General features: G+C 38.6%; 2 protein-coding genes across 2 annotated transcripts in view; one reads left to right on the top strand and one right to left on the bottom strand.

The window, feature by feature from the left end:
- Rars2 (arginyl-tRNA synthetase 2, mitochondrial) overlaps window positions 1–13,828 on the top strand; it is a 65,021-nt gene extending 51,193 nt beyond the window's left edge. Inside the window, exons 21-23 of the mRNA XM_021642686.2 lie at window positions 8,146–8,213; window positions 12,114–12,267; window positions 13,654–13,828. Of these exons, the coding sequence (XP_021498361.1) occupies window positions 8,146–8,163 (18 nt within the window). The 3' untranslated portion in view covers window positions 8,164–8,213; window positions 12,114–12,267; window positions 13,654–13,828. The remainder of the gene's footprint in view (window positions 1–8,145; window positions 8,214–12,113; window positions 12,268–13,653) is intronic.
- On the bottom strand, window positions 461–23,037 carry Slc35a1 (solute carrier family 35 member A1). The gene is made up of 8 exons (XM_021642688.2): window positions 22,887–23,037; window positions 18,686–18,863; window positions 13,687–13,846; window positions 13,189–13,341; window positions 7,110–7,176; window positions 4,741–4,917; window positions 4,223–4,357; window positions 461–1,555 (listed from the first exon to the last, which is right to left on the bottom strand). The coding sequence occupies exons 1-8, from the start codon at window positions 22,900–22,902 to the stop codon at window positions 1,431–1,433; spliced, it is 1,011 nt and encodes a 336-aa protein (XP_021498363.1). The 5' UTR covers window positions 22,903–23,037; the 3' UTR covers window positions 461–1,430.
- Between the last annotated feature and the right edge of the window lie 1,535 nt (window positions 23,038–24,572).

Raw genomic sequence — 24,572 nt, forward strand, 5'->3', positions numbered from 1 at the left:
TTTAAACTGGCAGGCGTGGTCTCCTCCCTACTGTAGAAGGTACTCATCCATGTGGTCAGAACTGTGAGTAGTTTGCTAATTTTCTACTTAGAGCAACATTTAACTCCCCATGGCAGACTAGCCATGGTGAAATGTGTGCTTGGGACAAGCTTCACATGTCTACTCTTCCCTTGCACTGCTTCAGAGAAACTTTTTCTTCTCAGGCCAGTGAGTATTCCAGTCTCAAGTAAACTTATTCTGGCACTAAGCATTGAAAATATAGCTCTTTGAAAAGATTTATCATGTTGTAATCCTTACCAAAAATTCTTTTTTCGCTCAAGGCTTGTAAGAATTAGATTTTAGCTATTATTTGCACATAAAATCCATAACTGATACAATTTAATACATACAAGAAAATCCATGTTAATGTTTTTGCATTACATAATGATCATATCCATAAAATAAAGTAACTACACAAAACTGATATAAATAAATTTATTGCTGGCTTTCCCCATTAACATTATAGAAATATTTTAAAATCACTTAAAGTTCACAAATTGAGAGCCCAACAGGTAACCATACTTTATAAAAAAGAAAGTATAAAAAGCGACTTATAAAATTTTTTGAAAAGTATATCAGCTAACAGCAAAGAAATAGGAACCAGACAGTAAATGGCACAAATACAGCACAAAAGTTCTCAGTCATTACCCAGAAGTCAGTGTCTGAGCTATGGAACAGAGTATGTTTTAGAAGTTACACACTGAGTTTTGTTCTGAACTGTCTTATTCCTTTCTGCTTTTTTTTTGTTTTGTTTTGTTTTTTTGTTGTTTTCAAGACAGGGTTTCTCTGTGTATCATAGCCCTGACTGTCCTGGACTTGCTTTGTAGACCAGGCTGGCCTGGAAGTCAGAGATCTGCCTGCCTCTGTCTCCCAAGTGCTGGGATTAAAGGTGTGCACCACCATACCCAGCTTCCTTTCTTACTTTGGTAAGAGAAGCTAGATCTCTTACTGCTATGAGGAGAAAATACTATTCATGAACTGAAGAAAAAGGAAAGGTTTAGTCCTCTCCTAGAGAACAGTGTGTACAGAAATGGCTTTGGCACTTTAACCCTGACACTGTCTTAAACCTTGAATATTGTAGTTTCACCTGATGTTCTGACCCTGCATCGTTGCCTCCATGCTCGCTTGCTCTCTCTCTCTCTGATACCATGTCGCTCCCATACTCTGTGTACAATATATTCTCTCTCTAAGTCCTTCATTCTGAAATAATATACTTGACACCAAATACACCAAAATTAAATCTGTTCTAGCATTTCATTCATACAGTTTTCTTGAGTCTTAAGTCACACAGTTAATTTGTTGATATTATTTAAGCTACCATCCAGGATTGACTTAAGGCTCTAAGTTATTATCAACAGTTTAGTCCTTATAGGAATCTCTTGAGATTTAAATCACACACCAATGATTCTCTCTTTTGAAGTTGCTTCTTGTTGAATGGATGTAGTGTCTTGTCTGGGTAACCCATAGAGATATATGGAAACACATACAAGAAGAGCTCCTAGTGCAAAGGAAAGTGCTGAAAAGAGAGAAAAAATAAATAACTATATTTTTTTGTTTTTAAAACTATAAAAACAAATTTTATAGCATTTTTATGCATGTGTGCACACGTTCATGTGTGCAGGGCTCACGCGCATACATATAGGGGCCAAAAGGTAACCCTGGGTGTCATCCTTAAGAATGCCATTCATCTCTTTAGGCAGGGTCTCTCCGTAGCTACCAATTAGGTTAGACTGTGTAGGCAACAAACCCCAGGGATTCCTGGCTTCACCTCCCCAGTGCCAGGACTGCAAGCATGTACCACAACATGTACAAGGCTTCTAGAAACCCTCTTCTGTACAAGGGTTCTAGAAACCCTCAGGTCCTCATGCTTGCCTTGTAAGTACTTTATCAGTGAGCTGTCTCCCCAGTCCTAAAACCTTTGTAACTGTGGGTCTGCACTACCAAGTCACATGAATACTGTTTTATGAATGGTTGTGTATTCTAAGGAAAAAGATAAATATCAAGGGAATGATAACACACTTTTCAAAAACATAATTAAGCCTGTCTTGGACTTCTCCAACAAAGGGCTATATTAGTTCTCCTATAAGAAACAATTAAAGGAAACAGGTAAACGTAATATAAATATATATGTATAGAAAAAGAAAATGCATTCTGATGTGGCTTACCTACATTTCAGAAAGCTTAGTGTAAAACAGTTACACAATCCAGCTTTCAAAACCCAGTGATTGAAACGACTGAAAATTTCTGAATGGGTGAAAAGGTGATTATTGCGTTTCCCACCATACTTCTCCATGTTACTCCTGAGAGTTAGGAGTGTGTGAGGGCAAAAGTGCCTGACACACACACCTGAGGACCTGAGTCCCCAGAGTCATACCAAATGGGCACAGCGGTATATATCTGCAGCCTCAGAGCCTCAGAGGTAAGACACCTAGTCTAGCCAAATCAGTGCATGGCCCTGTCTTGGAAAATAAGCAGTGACTGACCAAAACGTCCAACATTGACCCAAAAGAAAAAAGCAAACAAAAAATAATAGTAAAACCCTTCTATAAACTTCACATGTAGGCATTATATAAATAAATGCTAATGCTGCAGCCGCATATTTGACTTAAAACCAAACTCTATATACATGAACTATATTACAATGGCAGCTTTATAACTTGGCATATGGATAACTAGGCATGATGGTGCACGCCTGTAATCCCAAGACAGGTGGTTCAGAAGGTCAAGGTAACCAGCTATGTGTAGTGAGTATGAAGCCAGTCTGAGCAACATGCGATAGCCTCTAAGCCCCCTAAAAGGAATATAAGGAAATAGCATCAAGCTACAGTTTTAGTTCACATATAGAAAAAGACCAGCTTTGAATTCAAAGGGTGAAGCAGTTTATATTCCTAACATCCCAATAGTTAGCGACAAGACTGCTAAGACAAATGTTTTATATTGTTACCAAGTTTTTCTCAGGAGTAAAGACACAAAATTGTGTTAAATTAAGGATGTATTAGAACTACAGTTAAATTTACCCAAATCAGGCGAATAGAACATCTAAAGTGCTTAGCGGTTGGATTTGTACAATTTCTTTGTGATTTGCTGGAGACTATTCTAAGCAAGTCACCTAACAAACCCTGAGACCCATAACATTACTCACATTTGACAGAGGAAGTGTGAGACACCATTATGTGATTTCCCAAGGCTGCTGCTAATAATTACAACAGGCAAAATCTAAACTAAACACTAATAATGCTTCTATTTATAAGAGGAATCTATTTCAAAATGAAATGTAAATGTTTCCCCCCTTTATATAATGTAAACATTTAACAGATTTTCCTTAGTAGTTTATGGCATAATAATTGCTCAATAAAAAAAAAAAAAGGTACTGCAGAGCTTAAAAACAACACTAAGACATTATGTTGCTTAACTAATTCGAAAGCTGGCTCTGACAGCTAGGGAAAACACACTAGAGGGATTAGCATAACAGGTGCCAGAATGCCAATGTAAACAAGTACACACCAAAGTCCAGAACAAGAGACAAGCTAAAACTAAAATGAGCCTTCAAAATAGGCCTGTATATGTTAGCTCCACTACTTAAAAGAATTATGTCCTCAGATGCTTGGCTTATTTCCCTGAGTACTTAACCCTATCGCCACAGCCATGAGGATGTTGGCTCCAGCACTCCTCTCTGATAGTAAAATCTTCCTGTCCCATATATGCAAGCAAACGGCGCAGCATTTACATATAACCTGCACTCACAAACTCGTCCCACCAGCCATTCATGGTTACTTAACATGTCCACTATAGTGTGTGTACGTTATAATTATGACGGGTATAGTCATATTCAGACAAATAGTTTTCCCCCTAATATCTTCTAACTGTGACTGAATCCACAGATGCAGAAGCCATAGTTACAGAGGACCAAATGTACAACCTGACTCATTCAAGATATCCCGTATCTTAATACCTAAGGGAATGTGGCCCTGACTGCTAAATAGCAAGAGTGGCCCTCTTACCCTCAGCTAGAAACAGCACTCTTCAGATTTAAGCTCTAGGATACTGAAGTGCTGTTTAATCACCTTCACACAGCTGCAAATTACAGAATAAATTATCTTTTAATAGGATTACTTTTAATAAGAACTGAATCAGATCAGGGAGGAGAGTCTTCCATATTAACAATTTACTAACTGTGACATACTTATCTGTAATCCAAACAGTATCACTGAAGCAATGGTAGAAAGAACAATGGCTGCTGCCGCCGAGAAGCCTTTCATGATGTTGTCTGTGTACTTCACCACAACAGAGGTGTAGAGGCCTCCAACACTAGCCAAGACTTGGGATACAGAAAAAATAAAGTCTTAACACTAAAATAATTAGTACATGTTATAATGTTGCGATGGTTTTTGTTCCCAGAAATAACACACTCATTTACCTAGGATAAGAACAGTTTCCTTCAGAATCAGCCATCTGAGAAGTTATACTAAAGCTGAGTGTTAGCTCCTAAACTGTGTACTCCACTGCTACGCATTATTACCAGCACATTAGATTCTTTTAATTGTGAAGGTAAAATTTCTTTGGGATAGCAAGTCAATAAAAACAAAGTTACATATTCCAAACTGGTATTCACAGTATGCTATCAGTGCTTAGATCAGACATCTACCATAAAAATTAAAAGGCAAAAACAATCTATCAGACCTTTTACTACCAGATACTCACAGATAACAAACCAGACATAATATGTGTAACCATAGAAAAATCCTTTTTCTTTAATTGCAGCTCCATCTGACAAGTAGGTACCCACAAGCGTCACAGCGATACCTGACAGGTACATCTGGATGTTTCTCACCCACAGGGAAGTGTCAGAGCTCTTTAAAACCTTTTCAAAATAAACGCCTGGAAGAAACAATGACACGGAAATAGTGAAGATATTGAGAATCTAACTAAAGTCTTCTGTTTAAAACATGCCCCAGTGCATGATTTGGGGACTACTCTTAATATTAATTAAATTTATTATATACCTTATGACATGATATGTTGAACATTAGCAATTTGCTTTTACAAAGCATACAGATTAATAATTAAGAGGAAACTTCATAGGCTGCATTTAACAAAAAATTGTTAAACAAGAATAGTTTTTTTCCCTTTAGATCATCAAACCTCTCCTTAATGCCAATAAAAGGTTGGCTGTGACCACAGTTAAGAGTGAATTATCCTACTAATGCCCCTTTAATATATGTAGGAATGAATGTGCCTTATTGTGCAAAGTAACTATATAATCCCCCAGATGGTGTCTTTTCAATGATATGACCAAAGTAAAATACAACTTTCTGAGTAAAGTTGTTGTCCTTTGAAGCAGGTCTATAGATAATAATCACACACCTTGTGAACTGCTAAGTAATAAGCATTACATTTTGTGTATATGATTTTTTTCTGGGGATGAGAGTGGGGCACGAATTTGTTTTCTCAGGAAAAAAAAAAAAGGAGGGGAGTAAAAAACTCTTTTGTCAGGCCAGACATGATGACACACGCCTTTAATCCCAGCACTCAGGAGGCAGAGGCCAGCAGATCTCTGTGAGTTCAAGGCCAGCCTGGTCTACAAAGCGTGTCGAGGACAGCCAGAGCTGTTACACAGAAAAACCCTGTCTTGAAAAACAAAAAAACAAACAAAAATCCTCTTTTGTCTCCTAAAAGTTACTTGCTACTATTTCAAGTTTTAAAGTCAGATTAGTGCATGCTGAACAGGAACACTGCAGATTTTACTTAAAAACATTCTATCAGCTGAATGCTGAGAAACTGTTATTTACCAACTAAAAGGTATAATTAAAAGATTTTTATATTAATCTTTATTTTTGAGACATGATCTCCTATGTGGCCCTGGCTGGCCAAGAATTCAGTATGTGGACTAGGCTGACCTTGAATTGGCCTCCCTCTACATCTCGGCTCCTGCTTTCATACCTAGCAAAAATTAGACTAATTTTGATGAGACTACGTTAGAAAGAGCCAGACAATGGGAACAAATATAAAATAGCTGTTCTAATCTGAAAGTTAGACTTTATGTCTTAAAAGCATTTAACTGTTGGGTGAGCTGTTACTTCAGAACAGGAGAACGATTAAGCCACCTTCTGTTTCTCATATTGAATATAAGCATTTAACTGTTCGAAATCTCACTAAAATCAAAAGAATAAACGTTTATTACTGTACTATGGTTAATTAAGTGTATTCCTAAATTTAGCTTTTTCTCTTCTATAAAACATCTACTTACAAGAAATATTTTATTTCTATACCCTTCCTGCTTTCCTAGTGGAAAAGAAAGCCACTGTTGAAATAGGTAGAGAGAGATGCACAAGTTATCACTAATACACTGAAGTATAGTACTAATATACTAATTTACTAAAAAGAGCTCTTGAGTTCCATACCTGTTGGAGCTATTTCTGCAACACATTTCATGTCTTACATTAAGATTCTTATATTTCTTATCTTTTCTTAATTCATTAGAAGAATGATTGTCCCTATATGACTCCATACTTTCCTGTTTTCTTGATGTTTTTGGCTGTTCTTCTTTGATATAATGTTTCCTAAGGTATACTTCACCCACCTCCTCTTTCTATTCCATAGCTCCTAGGCTGTTGAAGCAAAGGAAGAACTTGAGGTTATAGGTAAAAGACACTCAGAGCTGGTATATTAATGACCTACAGCAGCAGAGAAAAGCTTCAGAATAGTGACACTTTTGGGAAATGCAAAGGATTTGTTGTGTGACCTTCCTAAAGGTTAATTTCCTTCAAAATCAGACACCTTTCCATTAACTTTAGTTCTTGGCTAAACTAAGATGGTCAAGAATGATAGAAGTATATTCTCAAAGAATTGCAATTCTGAAGTCTGAACGAAGTTAAATAAAGCCACATATTTACGGGGGAGGGGGGAGAATAGCTGACACAAAACAAAATAAGGAAGAAATTAAACCCTTAATAGGAGTAAAACTGTTAGGATAAATCAAGGAAATGAGATCCAGTTTTTATAGTTCAGTGTTTTCTTTTGTTTTGAAAAAGAAAGTTACAACATGATAAAACAGTGCTTTCACAGCTTACCTGCAAATCCAGAGCACAATACAGCAATAGCTATAGCACCAAAGCCTAATAGCGGATTCTGCTCTACCTGCAATTGTAAGTTTTAAAAAGTTACTCTCAGTAACCAAAAACTGAATTAACCCAACAGTCCAAACAGATAACTACAATATACCTGTTACCAGACCTAGTGATAAACACCTTTAATCCCAACACTCAGGAGGCAAAGGCAGGAGGGTCTCTAGGAGTTCCAGGCCAGCCAGGGTCTATATATTAATATATGACCTTGTGTTAAAAACAAAATGCTACATTATACTTCAACTAAAAGTATATTTCATATGAAATATAAACTATCATAAAAGAATGATATAGGAGCAAACAAAATGAAAAGACCAATTTTCTTTCTTTCAGTTTTTTTCAAGACAGGGTTTCTCTGTATAGCCTTGGCTGTCCTGAACTCACTTTGCATATAAGGATGGCCTTTAACTCACAGAGATTCACATGTGTCTACCTCCCAGAGTGCTGGGATTACAGGCATGCACCACCATGCCCAGCTGACAAGACTAGTTTTCAAATTAACCAAAGCATTTAAGTTGAAAGCATTTCTTTCATTTCACAAACAAAGGGTATGTACACTAGAACATAAATACCTCAATTTCCAAGTACTTGAACATAGTTTTACATATTTGACTTATTTGTTAATTTTAATTTTGTTTCTACTCTGAACCAAAGCATCATCCTTAAAAATGGTACAGTTCAGTTTACTCCTTATTACATTTTGAATAAAGTACTCACTTTTGAGACTATACACTTTACTGAAATTTTGTCAAATACTTAGCAGTTCTGTGTACGAGAATCATTGTTATATACTGAGCAGATAAAAAAAAAGTGGTAATGTTGACCTCAGACTGGCTCTTAAGCAGTTTCATGTATGGGGAGATCGACAGGTAACAGTAAAGCAGAAACAGATGTGTCTGTGTAGGGTACCCTAACCTACTGTTTCAGCTCTCCTTTTCTTTCTTCCCTAAACTAACTCTAAGAGCTTTACCTGTCATCCTAGGAAGTAAACACTGCCTGAGTGCTGCCACTGGGATTAGAGTATTGAGACTTGGGACTGTAATATACTAGGTAAGTGGTACCTTGTTCAAAGACAGTAAGGGGTGCCTGAGAGGTAAATCTTAGACTAAAACATCTGAAAGACAAGGGGGAGTATACTGTACAGTCTGGACAAGCACCACCTAAATGTTTTTATTATTATTTTGTAGGCAGGGTCGCACTGTGTAGACCCAACTGGCCTCAAACTGATCCACCTGTCTCTGCCTCCTGAATGCTAGGATTAAAGGCATATGCCACCATGTTGGGTTCACCTAAAAGGTTATTTGAAATAAAAACTGGCCTTACCCTAAACCTACTGAATTTCGGACAATAAGGACAGGCCAGCAGTCTGGTTTAAGTGAACTGATGTACACTATTATTGGAAAGTCCCTCTCACTGTGACTAAGCTGGATGCTTTCACAAGATTAGCAGTGATACAACAACCAATCCCAGTGTGAGAACCACCTATCCTACTAAAAAATAAAAACTTCTGAATATAACAGACTTACTTTCTTGCCAGTTAAAAGAAAAATAATAATCAAAACTGCTTCTCAGGGCTTAACTCTGAAGCTGATAGATAATGAAGTAGACGTAAGTGAAACTTTGGAAGAAGAAAACAGCCATGTATCTCAGTACAAGTAACAGCACAGCTGAGAGACATATACCAGTCTTGAATAAATCCAGATTTGCAAACATAAGCTTCAGGGTAAATTCCACAACTAGTGGGGAGATGGACAAGGATTATGGGGCTCTGAAGAACAGGCTTAGTGAAAGCAACATGATTACAGAAGGCATCTTCACTCAACTCTTGACTGAAGAGAAAACAGACATGCAGATGGGTAATAAGGACACAATCAAAGAATTAAACTTGGAAAATAAGCAGTGGCTTAAATTAAGCAAGGCTAAAAATGAACATTATTGAGAACAAAAGATGACTTAAGGTTGATTTATTTTTATTTTATGTGAATGAGTGTTTGCCTACATGTATGAAGCCCACATACATGCCTAGTGCTTGAGGAGGCCAAAGAGTGCACTAAGCCACTGGAACTGGACTTACAGGCAAATGTGAGCTGCCACACTAGTGCTGGGGACCAAACCCAGGTCCTCAGACTTCTAAAAGAGCAACAGGATCTGAATTACTGAGTCAGGTAACATATTGATATTCTTACATAGAAAGAAAATAAAGTTACCCAAGTCTATTTTCTATTTGAGGACTAATTATTAAATTATTGACATATTTTAAAAATATTATATATGTTATATACAATTCTAACTTCATATATTCATTAAGTTATATAGACTTTAGGTCAGGTTAATTTTATTGTGATGTTTTTATTTCTAAGGTTTTTTTTATAGTAATATGATGTTTTTTGTTGTTAAAGAAAGCTAATATATTGTGATTTGCTATTTTAAGAATGCCTAGCTAAGGCTGGAGATGTAGCACAATGGTATAAAGCTTGTCTAACATGCACAAGATTCTAGGCTCTATATCCAGCCCTGCAAAACAAAATAAAACAAAATCCTACTAAATAAAGGCTCTTCACCAGAAGCAGTATGGAATATGAAAGCTTGCAAGAAGGTAGTGAAGCTGGGAGAAGGAAAGAAACCAGTCAGAAGTGAGTAAAGGGTACAGGAGAGGGCAGCACAGGAAGGGACAGAACGAGAATGGAATATGATTGATACATTTATGAATATGCTAAGAAGAAACTCATTCTTTATATATTATGTATTAGCCTAAAGTTTAAATTACCAAGAAAGGGCAATGTGTTCGCATATTTTAAGTGCTTAGAATAAATAATTACTGTTATGTTGCTTTCCAATGAAGTCTTGGCCTTAATGATGATTGAGCTCAACAGCTTATCCAGCCTAAGGTTACAAAATCCTCTGCAATCCTCCAACCAAATAATCCAAAGGTAGACAAAAATGACAGGGTTAAGCTCACATTAACACTCCCATTTTTTCTAGTACTAATTCCTGTACTTGCGTTTTCTAGAGGACTAGGACCAATAGGACTAATTTACAGTAAAAGGGAGCTTTGTTACTTGGTGTACATAATGCACCAGGGTAGCGTAGCAATGGCTGTCTCACATTGACGAGGCCAAGAATCCAGTGGTTGCTCAGTCCATGAGACTAGATGAATCAGCGGCTTTCTGGAACCGAAACCCTGGCAGCAACAGGCTAAGTGAGCGTGTCAGTAGGAGTGAGGGCAAGCAGGCAAAAAGCAGTTTCCTCTTTCCAACTCCCTTTTATCTGTGTTGCAACCAGAAGGTAGCAATCCATATCTAGAATGAGTCTCCTCAAGTCAAATAATCTGATTTTTAAAATCCCATCCTAGCTACATAGACAACTGAGCCTAACCATCAGACACCACAGAAACAGATCCTCCAGCTTAGTCAAGCCTTCAGCTGACTACAGTGATAACTAGCTCAAGCAAGAACCACCTAGTTAAGGAACCCTCAAATACCTGACCCATAAAACATAAAGCTAAACTAAAAGAGAGGTCTAAAGATGGTATAGCCCACAGACCCTCTTCTAAAATTGTACTGAAGACACATTTGTCCACTCCAGAAAGCTTAACACTCAAAAAAACCTAGCAATGGACAAGAACTAGGAATATATATATCAAGGGCCTGAGCAATAACCATTCCAAAGTTAACAAGATAAGATGCTGTTATTTTTTAAGCTCCTAGACCAGTTTGTTTCACTCAGCCACATTCAAAGAAATGTGGTCTGCGAAACAAAAACAAACCAAAAAACACCAGGATTCCAAAGGCCTTTTAGTTCTCCAAAAACTGTCAGTCATCAACATGATAAACTTATACACCTCACTTTTTGTCTATCCCCAACCCCATTAAAAACTCCACTTTTAACACAGAGTGAATGGTGAGCCAACTTCACAAATACACAAACTGTTAGAGGAAGAGACAAAGGAAAAGACTCAAAAGAAGTCTTCTTCCATAATACATAGCAGAATATCCTGGCAAAGCTAATAGTAGACAAATCAATTGCTTAATTCATCTATCAGGTCACTGTTGAAAATTGAGAACATTTCAGTCCTTGGACACTTAAGGGTTTTGATGTCACTGTGATTCTTGATTATTACTTAAGTTACAGCCTTTAATCTCAGTATTTTGTACATAGAAACTTGGTATGTATGTATGTATATATAACAATAGAAACACAAAAGAAACTGAAATATGGAAAGCCAGGTCTAAGAGTCTGAGCTCCAACAGTATATAAGGTCTTAGAATATAATTAAACTAATTCTTCCCCTAAAGAGTAATCCACTGTTACAAGTTGTGAGGAATAAATGTATGCAAAAATTCCTGTCCACATGGTAAGTATTCCACAAAAGAAAACTTTCTCATCTGACAAGATGAGTTTAAATGCAAACACTGGTTTAGTATAAACTAGCAATACTAGAAATTGAAAATAAGTTGTACTTATGTAATATCAATTGTCTATAACCAATTAAAAGCAGAAAAGCTCCCCCCAAATTGATCTTATGCTGACTTAACAGATCTTTAGTATTAAAAACAGAAGCTATATCTGATTCTGTTGAGGCAGTATCTAGAAAGAGAATCAAATTTTAGGGCATGCCACGGAACAATGACAGAATAAAGCATCTGAAGTGAAATACTGGGCAGCACTGATCTAGGGCTTGGGAGAGTTGTCTCTAGAAACCAGACTACAGAAATGAACAAGTTTAACTGGGAAGAGAGACTGAAGAGTAGCAATGTGACATTACCCTCAAAATTCACAAGTTCACCCCATGATGTTATTATTTCCACTGGTAGGACATGAAGAACAATGAGTCTTACGGCACTCTTTAGAAAACTGACTAAGTACCGTAACAGTCAGTATTGAAACCATTAGGTAAAGGGCTGTCTGTATATTTTTCATATCAATGTCAAAATGTTCCTCCGCTTTTAGCCCTATCACTGACATTGGGCATACTACCAGAGACTGTACGCTGAAGGACAATGAACACTGATTGAAGAAAACCTTATCCAGCACTTCCAAAAGATCACTTAAACCATCTGGAAGTTCTGATGGCATCATGGAGAAGCCTGCAGTTTTAGTACAGGTTAGCTATTTACTATCTTCACACAAGTCACCTTACCTGTTTGGACTTGGGTTTTGTGGTGGTTTAAATGAAAATGCCTCACAGGCTCTGATGCGTGAATACTTAGTCCTAGGCTGGTAGTAGTGCTTAGGGGGATTTAGGAGATGTGGCTCTGCTGTCAGTTCAAGGGGTGAACCCTTCAGCTGCCATTGTTGCCTCCATTCCACCATCATGGACTCTGAACTCTTCCAAAAGTTGCCTTGGTCGCGGTGTTTTATCACAGCATAGAAAAGTTATGAATACAATTCTGTTATTCATAAAAAAAAAAATCCAGGAGGCATATATTGAAGGATGTCTTCGGTCACTAAAGTATTTTAGCACTTTCCTCTTAGAAACAGAAGGTATTAGTTACTTTTCAATTGCTGTGATAAAACATCATGATGAGGCAACTAACAGAAGAGCGGGTTTCCTTTAGGCTTATGCAGTTTAAGAAGGACAAGAGTCCAGAACCATCACAGTGGGAAGGCAGCAGGTTAGCACGGCAGCAGGAAGAGCTGAGAGCTCACAGCTTCAACCATAAGCACCAAGTGCTGCAGAGAGAACTGAACTGGAATGGTGCAAGGCTTTTAAAGCTTCAAGCTTGCTCCCAGTAGCATGCTCCCTCTAGCCTCCTAAGCCTCCCTCAACAGCGCAGCCATCTGAAGAGTCAGCAGTGAAGTGCAGTCTATGGGGACAGCTCACTTAAAGCACCACACTATAATCCGTATTACGACCCTCAATAACTGTGTATTGCTAAGGGGAGGGCCCAACTATAAGGCAAAGGACATTTTAAGTCAAAAGAAATATTACACGCTACATTCATCAGAGTGACTGAAGGGAACAAAGAATGTGCTCTAAGAGAAGTTTCCTATTTTACCTATGGTATATGACTTTGTTTCTTACCACGACTTTTGTAGCTTGGGCTGGTTCCCACTGTACGAGTGTGACCCCACCACACAGCATAAAAACTGAAATCCACTGCAATTTGCTGAGTGATCGATTTAACATTAAGACAGTACATAAAGCAGTACAGGGAATCTTCAATTGATAGGTCACCTGCAAACAAAGCAACAAATAATAAACTCATCTAATGTCAGTCTTTTACAGAAACATGTCTCATATCGCCAACAGAATTAAGAAAATACTTGTGAATGTAGTAAAGGGTTCATTTAAAACAAAAAAAACTCAATTGACCTCAAGTCCGTTTTTTTTGTTGTTGTTGTTTTTGTTTTTGTTTTGTTTAGGGTTTTTTCTTTTGACACTAGGTCTCACTATATAGCCATGGTTGGCCTTGAACTCACAAAGATCCAGAGGGGGGCCTAAAGGCATGTGCAACCATGTCCTGAAACCCTTTTTTTTTTTCTTCAGTTCAGAGCCTTTTGGATCATCACCTCTGCTTACCTGGTATACAGCTGCATCCAGATTACTAAGAGCTAGGAAAGCCATGTTGTTCTGAACAGCATATACCACTGATGGCACACTTAACTTCATCAGCTCCTTGGGGCTCCCCAAGACGTTCTCACATAAAGATGCTTTAAATCTACCCAAACTGCCAGTTTCTCTTTGAAAACAAAAGGGAAGTGAAAGAATGTGAGGCAGAAAAGTAAACAGCCTTTCCCACCCAGGGCTGACCCAGCATCTTGCACGTGCTAAGCGAGTCATCACTGAGCTACACCTCAACCTTTAGTTTCTGAGACACGGTCTTATTCTGTGGCTGACCTAGAACTTACGATCCTCCTGTCTGCACCTCCCAAGTGCTGGGACTACAGGCATGCACCACCATGTCTGCTAATGAGAATCCTTCACACACAGTTAAGTTTATGATGTAATTTAGAGTATATGCTTAAGAATTATGTCCAACTAATTTTAGATTTATTAATAGAAATAGGCCTATAATTTATTCTCATTTTTAAAAACTTAAAATTCTATTTCTAAAACAGTATAATAATTAAGCAAAATTATCACCAATATCTTCTGGCCAAAGTTCCAGGAGTTTATGAGTACATTAGGTAAAGGATATCTGGAGTGAGAACTGCTGACAGATTATTTCCTGTAAAGATTAGACCTTCGCACTTAACTCTGTTGTATCCAGTACACCTCAGTATCTCTGTAGCTTATCAGGCTGCACAGCCATGTCTTTAAAGTGTCTTTCAGACTATACACTTAAATACAAATAAGAGAAGGCTACAACTTGGTTTTGAAAGCAAGTGGTTCTTGCAATTTATAAATTTACTCAGTGCTGATTAAATATAATAGGTATTCTTATATAAACATAATCTCAAAATATGTCAAATCTGTAATTCTAAAGAAATCTAAATAATTAACTTCAATAAAAGTAAATTATATCTGTAATATACAAAAATAAGCCTATTGGTTATACTTGGTCTTAAAATTCATTCCCCCTACCCCAAGAAGACTGGTTATCCTAGTTTATACTTCTCCTACCAAAAATCACCTTATTTGTCTCCAAAATGTAAAAAAACAAAACAAAACAAAAAACAGTATTTTATAGTAAGTATCAATACACTTCAAACATGCTTTATCAAAATGGTCCTAAATGCAAGTGAGCACACCCTTAAAGGGCCATAATCATGTTCACAGTAATCACAGTGAGCCTGAGTTTGGTTTATTAACATTAGTGTGTGGAAGCTGTGTGCAAGGTGAAACAAATGCATGTAGTAGACAAGCTTCGTTCACACAGGGGCATAGTTAGCCATGAGTTCAGTGTCAATTAGTAACATACAATAAATGTGTTAGCTTTTCTTTAACAAAATCACAGGTGAGGGTTTATTTTGGAGGTTTCAGTTAGCCTCATTGCTCTGGGCTAGACAACGCATTACACTAGGAATGCAGTCCCCTACAACTGTTTACCTATGGCCCCAAAGTAAAAGAGAGAAAAGGAGACCAGGGTCCTACAGTTACCTGTGAGGGCATATCCCCCAATGTACTAAAGCCCTCCTACAAGCCAAAGAATAAGGCTTCAGTGAACATTTAGGATGTAAACTATAGCACTCAATAGTCTTTAAATTGAAACACATAAAGTAAGGTTATGTATTGATGCAATCAATAGCACTTGACCATAAAGAGCAGACAAAAAGGAATACACTTTTTCTTCATTGTTTTCTCATTTCAATAGTAGTTCCAAATCTTCCAGTAACGATCTCTGATGATAATTATTGCTTCTACTTTGAACACCAAGAAAAATAAGCTCTTTTTTACATCTGGAAAATTATTTTTAACATTATGGCAATAAATTTTCAAGCAAATCTAAATGCAAAATGTGAATCAGTGCTGGTACATTTAAGAAATCATCTCATAAAGTTTTCAAGTAAAAGAATGGTTCCTGTTTTTACCCATCACAGTAAACCACTGCTATCCAACCTGTGTTTCTTTTCAGGATATTTTTCTAATGTATCAATGTTCTGCCTGTATGATGTCTGTGTACCAGGTGTGTGCTTGGTGCCCACAGAGACCATTAACTAGAGTTGTACAGTTGACAGTTGTAAGTTGCCAAGTGGATACTAAGAACTGAATCAGGGTCCTCTGCATGAGCAGCCTCTTGAGATTATTTCTATTTATGTCTGTGAGTGTGAATGCTACCTGTGTGTGTGTGTGCTCACATATTTCAGAAGAGGGCATCAAGTATAGATCAGCTGGAGTTACAGAAAGTTGTGAGCTGCCCAACATGAGGGCTGGGACTTGAACTTGGGTCCTATGGAAAAGCAAGGACATTTAACTACTAAGACATCTCTCCAGGCCCAGTCCCCTCTAACCTGTGGTTTGATTTTGGGTTTTGTGCTTATTTTTCTTTTCTTTTCTTCTTCTTGTTTGTTTATTTGATGGATTGTTAAGGAAAGTTTCATTATGTAATCCTACCTAACCTGGAACTAGACCAGCTAGACCAGCCTAGCTTGGAACCCACAGAGACACACACTTACTTCTGTTTCCCAAGTGCTAGGAATAAAAGAACGTGCCACCTTCCAGGTGTGGTGGCACTCACCCTTAATCCCAACACGAGGGAGGCAGAGGCAGTGGATCTCTGTGGGTTCAAGGCCAGCATGGTCTACAAAGAGTTTCAGGATAGCCAGGGCAATACAGAAAAACCCTGTCTCAAAAAACTATTCAACAAGACAGATAGATAGATAGATAGTATGCTACCGTGCCCAGCCCGAACCATGTTTTCTAATGACTGAAGTAATACCGTTTACTTTTGTCCAACTTTAGAAAGTATTTCCTATTTGTTTATTTATTTAGTGTGTGGGGGCGGGGGGCATACATGCATGGTGTGTGCAGAGGTCAGAGGACAACTTTGCAGAGGATCTGTTCTCTTCTTCCCCATGGGTCCCAGAAATTAAACTCAGAATTGTCAGGCTTAGCAGCAAGCATCTTTACCCACTGAACCACCTCACCAACACTGACCCATTTTTTTAATATTACTGGTTTTCAAATGAATATCAAGAAATGGCAGCATTGAAAGTATCTGGAAAATCTTAAATTTTTTTTTCAGAATTTGTACCACTAAACCTAAATATTTTGGGTTTTAAAATAATTACCAAACATGGCAGTTCTGAAATAAATATATATGATGTATGTGGATATGTTGGAAGAAAACCAGAGCAACTTGCTAAGATATACCAAGTGCTTACTAATCTTTATATACTGGTTTCTAAAATTTGCAGCATTTATAAAACAAATGAGTATAATTTGATTTATAATGCATGCCTGTTATTTCAGCACTGAGGGAAGAGAACTATGAGCTATAGAAAGCTCAAAGCCAGCCTTGGTTACAAAGTAAGATTCTATGCCAAAGACAAAAATGGTAATAATCATAAAACAGTCTAAAATGTGTTCCATCTATTGGAATTCCGGAGTTGCAGTTTTCTGTCCCTTTAAGTTAGTAAGCCCTATATTTTTCCAAAAAAGAAGCTCAGTTTTAAGATTATATAGTTATGTGGACATTGTTCTGGAATTTTAAATGCGGACTTTTGTCAATGAAATGCTGCCTTTTAAAGATATAGCCAAAACTCCCAGCTGATAGCATCCAGATGAGGGAAAACATCATAAAACATAAGTTTCCAGAAAAATAAACCTTATTCCATGGTAAGCTTAGGCTTGTACATCAGTGCCTCTGCCTATAAGATAAACTTTAAACTCAAATGTTTTAAGCCTTCTACCATCTACCTCAAGGGTTTTTTATTTTTGTGGGTTTTTTTCCCTGTTCTTTTCTCCCTCCCCAAACCACTGCTAGTGTATCCTTCTTCACATAATCTTTTGAAATCATTTGTATTACTTTTTTTATTTGTTTATTTTCTCTCTCTCACTAAATCTGTTTCAAGAAGCCAGTGACCACATCTATTTCATCCCTGTACATCCACACCTGGAAATGGCTGAACAAAGATTTGTGAAATGAGTTTAGAAATGTTTAAATCTAATTTGCCTGTGTCTACCTAAAAAACTAAAGCATGCTGTTAACTGTTTCCCACTCTCACCAACATAGATAATGACATTTACATGAATTCTCACCTGCCCCTTTGATTTAAATACATAGATCCTCAGACCTCATAAATCCTCAAGCCATGTACAACCAGAGTTTTAAATTTTTATTTAATTCTCACACCCTGTATTATCATCTCCAGTGAAGAAGATGAAAATACTAACCTTCAGAGAAACCACAACCACATCAGCCTGGGAATAAAATTGGGTCTGCCTTATCTTGAATCCTTACTGTTACCCCCGTTACACTGCACCTTCAGCTAAAATGATTCAAAGTACAGTGTTGCCACAGGTCAGCAGAATAATCTTGAGGGACTTCACATGCTGTATTGATAAAGCATATAATAATAAGTCAAAATGTTTAATTAAAGGAAGTTGTCAAAAGCACCTGGCACCGTACCTGGCACTTAACACAGGACACACCCATAAAATGTTTGATTATCATTTTTTCCCTCTAATGCACATCAAAAACTTTTTTTCATAAAGGTCAAATAGCAGATATTTTAGGTTTCATGAGTCCCTGTTACAGAAAAAAAAGGAAAAACCCAGACAACAAGCTGCATTTGGACCATAAGCCACAATCTGCCACCCCTGCTTTAAAAGGGAGTTCTTCAGTTTCAACATTATCAACACTGGGACTAGATGGTCCTCTGTTTTAAAGGGCTGTTGTAGGCACTGCATGACATCTAGGATTTCTGGCCTCTACCCACCAGATGCCAGTACATACCTATTATGACAACCAAAACTACACCTCCTGGGGCGGGAGCCAAAAAAAAGTCCCTAGTAGAAAAGTGCTGCTCTAGAACAACTAATATGTAAAAATGTGACTTTAATTGTCAATACCTTACCAGGGAGAAAAAATAATTTAACACTCTAATTTACACTTAACACTCTATTTAACACTTACTTAGCTAAAAGTCCAACACTTAGTAGTAACTTTATGACTTCTGTGATACACACAGCTGTGGTTGAAAAGTAGAGTTCTGTAGCTGTTGTCCGCGTGTATCTCAACGCTACGGTATAAGCTGCAGCCACCAGAGTCATCACTGCCAAGCAGTAGAGCTTGAAGAATAAACTGACATTTTCTGAAAAATATGTGCAACAAAAATATTATTTAGTGTGTGCATATGTTCGCACGCGCGTGCGCGCGCACACACACACACGTGTATATAACGCTAATCAATTAGTTAGTTCATAATGCATCCTAACTTCTAGCACCCTTTTTTCTTTTTTTAAACTTTATTTACTGTACATCACAAGGGTCCCCCTCCTCTTCTCCAAGTCCTCTTCCTCCTCCTTCCCCCTTCCCCTCTCCCTTTTCGCCCAATAAAGGCGAGCCCCCTGCCCCTAAATCAACTATCCCCAGCATATCAAGCCACATCAGGACTGAGGATATCCTTATCACGAGGCCAGGCAAGGCAGCCCTGCCAGGGAGAAGTGGTCCAGAAGCAGGCAATAGAGTCCATGTTAGAAACAGCCCCAGCTCCACTTGCCAGACAACCCACACCATTTTTTTACATGACATCTAAAATCCAATTTCCAAATAATACTTTCCAATCATATGAACATAAAATACTGCTTAATTTTAAATGTCACACAAGTTAAGCACAGATACTGTTAAATGCCCCAACTATATACAATTATGTGGATTACAAACCTCTGAAAACAGCATCAAAGCAATTATAATACATTCGAAATCTCAAGACAGTAGAAAAGGGACTTGAGGCCTTTCTGGCTACATCTGTCATTGCAGTGATCAACAGTGTTGACTTGACTGTTTGGCTAGATGGGTACTGCAGCCTTCCTTCCTCACCACCTCACAAATGCACTCCAGCACTACCCTTCATCAAAAAAGGACCAACTTTCCAGGTAGAAGAGGGTTACTCCTCATCACCTGTTTAAGGCATGGCTATGCTCCTCTGCTAGAACCTCTAAATATGCTCTTAAGAAAATAAGAGCAAGTGGGTGACAGAAATGCAACTGAAGATAATTGTCGTGGCATACGTACACAGTCCCAGCACTTGGGGAGGTTCGGGCAGCAGAACCACACTCAGGATCCTGTATCTCCTGTGGGGCCAGAAACTATCCCTAATAGAAAAGGACTGCTGCAGAACAATCTAATACATAAATATATTACTTTATAACCAGCCTGGGCTATATTGTAAGACCCTGTCTCAACCAAACAAACACGAGATTATAATAGAACTAAATTAAAGAACAAATTTTATCTAACCTCTTTTTTACTACATTATCTGAATGTAACTTGGTTGATCCAAAGAGCAGTTAGAAAAACTTCTATAAAACTTGAAATGCAGGATATAGCAGTCATCACTCAGGTACCAAAGACAGTCCAACACCTTTGGTAAATTTACAGTCACTGGGTAATCTGTTTTCTTACATCCTGCTTCCTGCTCTACTAACTGCCTGCATACAAGGCTCAAACTTTCCTGCTTTCTTTTCATGACAAACTTTAGAGTATCATGTAAAATTCATGTGAGAAAACCAATTCCCACAATTGTTTTTTTTTTTTTACTAATTATAAATGAATATAATCTTCATCACTGACATCTTCTAATGAAAATGGCATTATTTGGCGGCAGTAACATTTCATTTACTCGGTGTCCAACGTTAGCATTTTGTCAGTGTCCACCTATGAGCGCCGTTCTTAGCCCATGGGTTACACATAAATAAGCAGGCTGATTAAGTTGGGTCCTACTGTGCCAATCCCAGTTTAAGAACCACAAGGATGTGGAGACTTGAAGATGCTATTTTTAAACTGATGTCTATGTACTAAACATGCTTTTGTTTACTCCTTTGGAAGCCTAATCATAGGTATAATCATAGGTAAATAAAATAGGTATTGCAAGCAGATACTTTAAAATATGGCTATACAAAACTGAAGAAGCAATGTCTTCAGATAAATATTTCCCATTTGTTGAATTAAAGAATAATTCAACATGTAGGCATGTAACATGTAGGCAAATTCTTAAAATTATACCAAAAAAAGTAATGTGAGAAGAAATGTCTTAGAACTATCTTTCTTTCATAAAAGGTCCAGCAAGCCAGCTAAGCAAATATGTAAAGGAAGTCACTATAATACTTCCATTGTTCTAAAACTTCCTTATGAAAGAAAAAATTTGAGTATAAAATATGCAGCAATAATCTTTAATCAATCAGTACAAGATTAAGCAACTACACCATCCATATTTTTATATTACCACTCAGAATGGTTTTATATTTTCAAGTGAATGATTGGGAAAATTTTAAGTCCCCTCAAGACACATGGAAATTATAATAAATTCAGATTTTGGTGTCCATAAATGAAGTGTTATGAGAAGACAGCCATCTTCTAAATTATTCTGTGCACTACAGTTGCAGAACTCAGCAGCTATAAAAGACTGACAGCTCTCTACAGAAAGAATGCCCGTTCTATGTCCTGGATTATCAATATTCTCATAACTAAGTTAAGACGTGCAAAATCAAATCTACTTTTTTTGGCTATGATATAGGTTCCTGGTTCCAAAAAGCAAGATAGTGAATGTTTAAATACTAAACATAGCATTTACTCCAGAAAACATTTTTTCCCCTTGAGAAACGGTATCTCTATGTAACAGGCTAGCCTCCAACTCATTAAGTTCTGCACCTCTGCCTCCTACATACTGGGATTAACAGGCATGAGCCATTATCATAGGTTCTTCTAAAACACCCATATAATAAAAAGATCTGTCAATGGAATTTTTAAGAATAATTAGTAAGCAAAGTAGAAAAGTTGAAGTTTAGATCTATAAATCTATATTTAGATCAATATACAGGATTTTGGTATACAGCACCACTATAGAAGCATATCTCAGCTTTTAAAACAAATACTTTTTAAAGCATGACTTTCACTTATATTTCAGTTTACCATTAAATCAAATCATTTCTTCTTCATTCCCAGTTTTCTGGTATGAAATTTCATTTATTAGTTTTCAGAGTAATGTAAAAATCCATGATGTATAACTATTTCAAGCTTTCCTAAGAATTCAAATTTTGTCAAGAACTAGAAAGCTGGCCCACAACGCATCCAGCTATCCTCTTGCCAAGAACCCATGAGCTTCCACATTATTTTTTTCCGAGTGGGAAATGTCCCCCAGAGTCTGGTGTTAGGCTTTTGTTTCCTAGTTTCATTTTATGGGGACTATTATTAGTCATACCTGTAAGCTTGGATTTTTCAGGAAGTAGCAGGAAAACAATCTTTGAAATGACTCGAGGGAGGCATAGAAACTGTATTTCCTTAGGATAAAATGTGCAACACAACCAGTAACAAAGTATGTACTGGGAATACATCTAAATTTGTGAACTGTTACCAACCCTTTAAGGTACTGATTTGTCAGGTGTAACTTTGAAGTGTTCATTTGTCATGCCCGCCCTTCCATATGTTATCAGAACAGCTTTTTCCCATCACTCCCTTCCTGGGCTGCTACAGACCTTACCTGATAAACAGGGGGCCCAAAGGCCACCACCGAAAACATACCTGACGCCTGATGTTAAATGTCAGTTCCCCCAAAAGATAAATAATTTCACATCCACGCAAAAGGACATTCTTTAAATACTTGTCCAACATTTATTCAGACTTAAAGCCAGTGCTTTTGAGGGAAATGGTGAAGAAGAAAAAAATATTTTTTTTTTTATAGATAGATGTAGTCGCCAGGCGTGGTTGCTCGGACCATTAATCCCAACACTGGGGAAGCTGAGGCAGGAAGATCTCCACGAACCCTGAGGCTAACCTGGGCTACAGAATGAGACCCCGCAGTGTTGATCCCTGCTTTAAAGAATAAAAACAAAACTTACAAAGAAAAAAAAAAAAAAAAAAACAACTGACCTGTCCTAGCCACAGTCAGCCCTGGTCCAGCTTACATAAAACTTGCAGCCACAGTCACTTCACCGAGCGGTGCACAGCGCGCGCCCCTCACGTCCGGCGCCCCGAAGCCCAGCCTCCTCGGGGCAGGTGGGGAGCCAGAGGGAGCCCCGGGGCCGGCCGCGCAGAGGTGCGGGGCAGCCGACAGGAGGATCCCCGGGCCCGCCCGCCCGCCGCCCCCGCCCGGCCGCCCGCCGCCGCCGGGCCTCACCTTTCGCCGCAGCCATGGTGCCCAGGGAGTCTGCGGAACTGCCGGCCCTGCGGCCATAGAGACGTGTCGGTCTAGAGAACCCGCCGCCCCAGGCGGAGCCGCGCGGGGAGGACGCCGCGGGCTGCGGCGGAAGCCGGAGGGACGGACCCGGGAAGCTCCGCCCCAGCGGGACTCCCGAAACCCTCAGCTTCCGGTCGACGGAGGGGGCGGGGCCTGGCCGCTGGGGAGCTTTCTGTCCGGGCCCTGAGGGCTGTCCCAAGGAGGCTTGCAAGCGCTCCCAGTTGTTCGTTCGTGTGGAAATTGTTAGAGAAGCTCCGCGAGCTCCAGCTCCCGTCACTCTCTCCCCGTCACGGCCTTCTGTTACCTCTTGGGTAAATTTAGCGCAGACGCCGTACCGCACGGAATTTTTGTGCCTGTGTCGTCTTCGTCCTTACTGTTTAGCCTGGCATGGTTACTACATGATCTTCGGACAAAGCGAAAGACCTCAGAAATATTAACAGGCACTTCAACCACTATGACGGTTATTGTGACTAAAGGATGTTAATTACGTGAAAATAATCCCGGGGTGAAATGGCTCGTGTTCAAAAAGATCTGTTGACGTGGTGTTGATGGTACATGCCCGTAATCCCAGCATTTTAGAGGCTTAGTTAGACAGGGAAAAATCTGCCTTCCAGGGTCAGTCTGGACCACGTAGTGAGACGCTGTCAAGCACACAGAAAAAAGATGTGTATTGATACACATAACTACAGAAATAGCATCAGCCTTTACAGTAAGAGGGATATGGAATTCTAAGATACCCAGTAGCTTCCACCCTTAGTACCATAATCGTTCCCAAAAATCCTCTTAGGAGACGTGTGGGGTACGTTATAAACCATTCTATAGGTAATAGGTATACATATAAATATATCTTACCTCCTCATGTGACTGGAAAACGTTAATACCTTATCACTGTATATTAATATGATGTGGAAGGTGCCCCAGGGAGACTTTTTTTTTTTTTAAGAAGGACACACACGTACTAGGCTAGGGCTAAACTATATTCTCAGCCCCAGAGTTGACTTTGTAGTTTGACGTCCCTAATTCTTGGAATAGTATTAGGCTTTTGCTTGGCTGTAGGTGTGCTCACTGATGCTAATCACCTCTGGTTGCCTTAGTTCAAACACACAAGGGAATTGTTCAATCCCTTACTCTACACGTATTTGAGTGCACAATTAAGCAGAAAAATGAAGACTAGTGCTTCAAAGATTAAAATACTCTAGCATAAATACTAATTGTTTTACGACTACTGCTTTGTACGTTTTTTAACTTCCCCACTTCTTCCCCACTTTTGACTGTCACTGTGGTCTTAATATTATTTTTAAGAGGTAAATGACTTTATTAAGATTACCTTGCTCATGTCAGTTCAGTGTCCAAGTGGGTTCCATAGTAATGGGAAGAGGGACTGCCTCTGACATAATCTGATTGGCCTGCTCTTTGATCACCTCCCCCTAAGGGGGGAGCAGCCTTACCAGGCCATAGTAGAGGACAATGCAGCCACTTTTGATGAGAACTGATAGACTAGGATCAGAAAGGAGAGGAGAACCTCCCCTGTCAGTGGACTTGGGGAATGGCATGCATGCAGAAAGCGGAGGGAGGGTGGGATCGGGAGGGGAGGAGGGAGGGGGAAAAAAGGAAAAAAAAAAAGAA

This window comes from Meriones unguiculatus, chromosome 20 (genome assembly GCF_030254825.1).
Source record: "Meriones unguiculatus strain TT.TT164.6M chromosome 20, Bangor_MerUng_6.1, whole genome shotgun sequence".
Classification (NCBI taxonomy): domain Eukaryota; kingdom Metazoa; phylum Chordata; class Mammalia; order Rodentia; family Muridae; genus Meriones; species Meriones unguiculatus.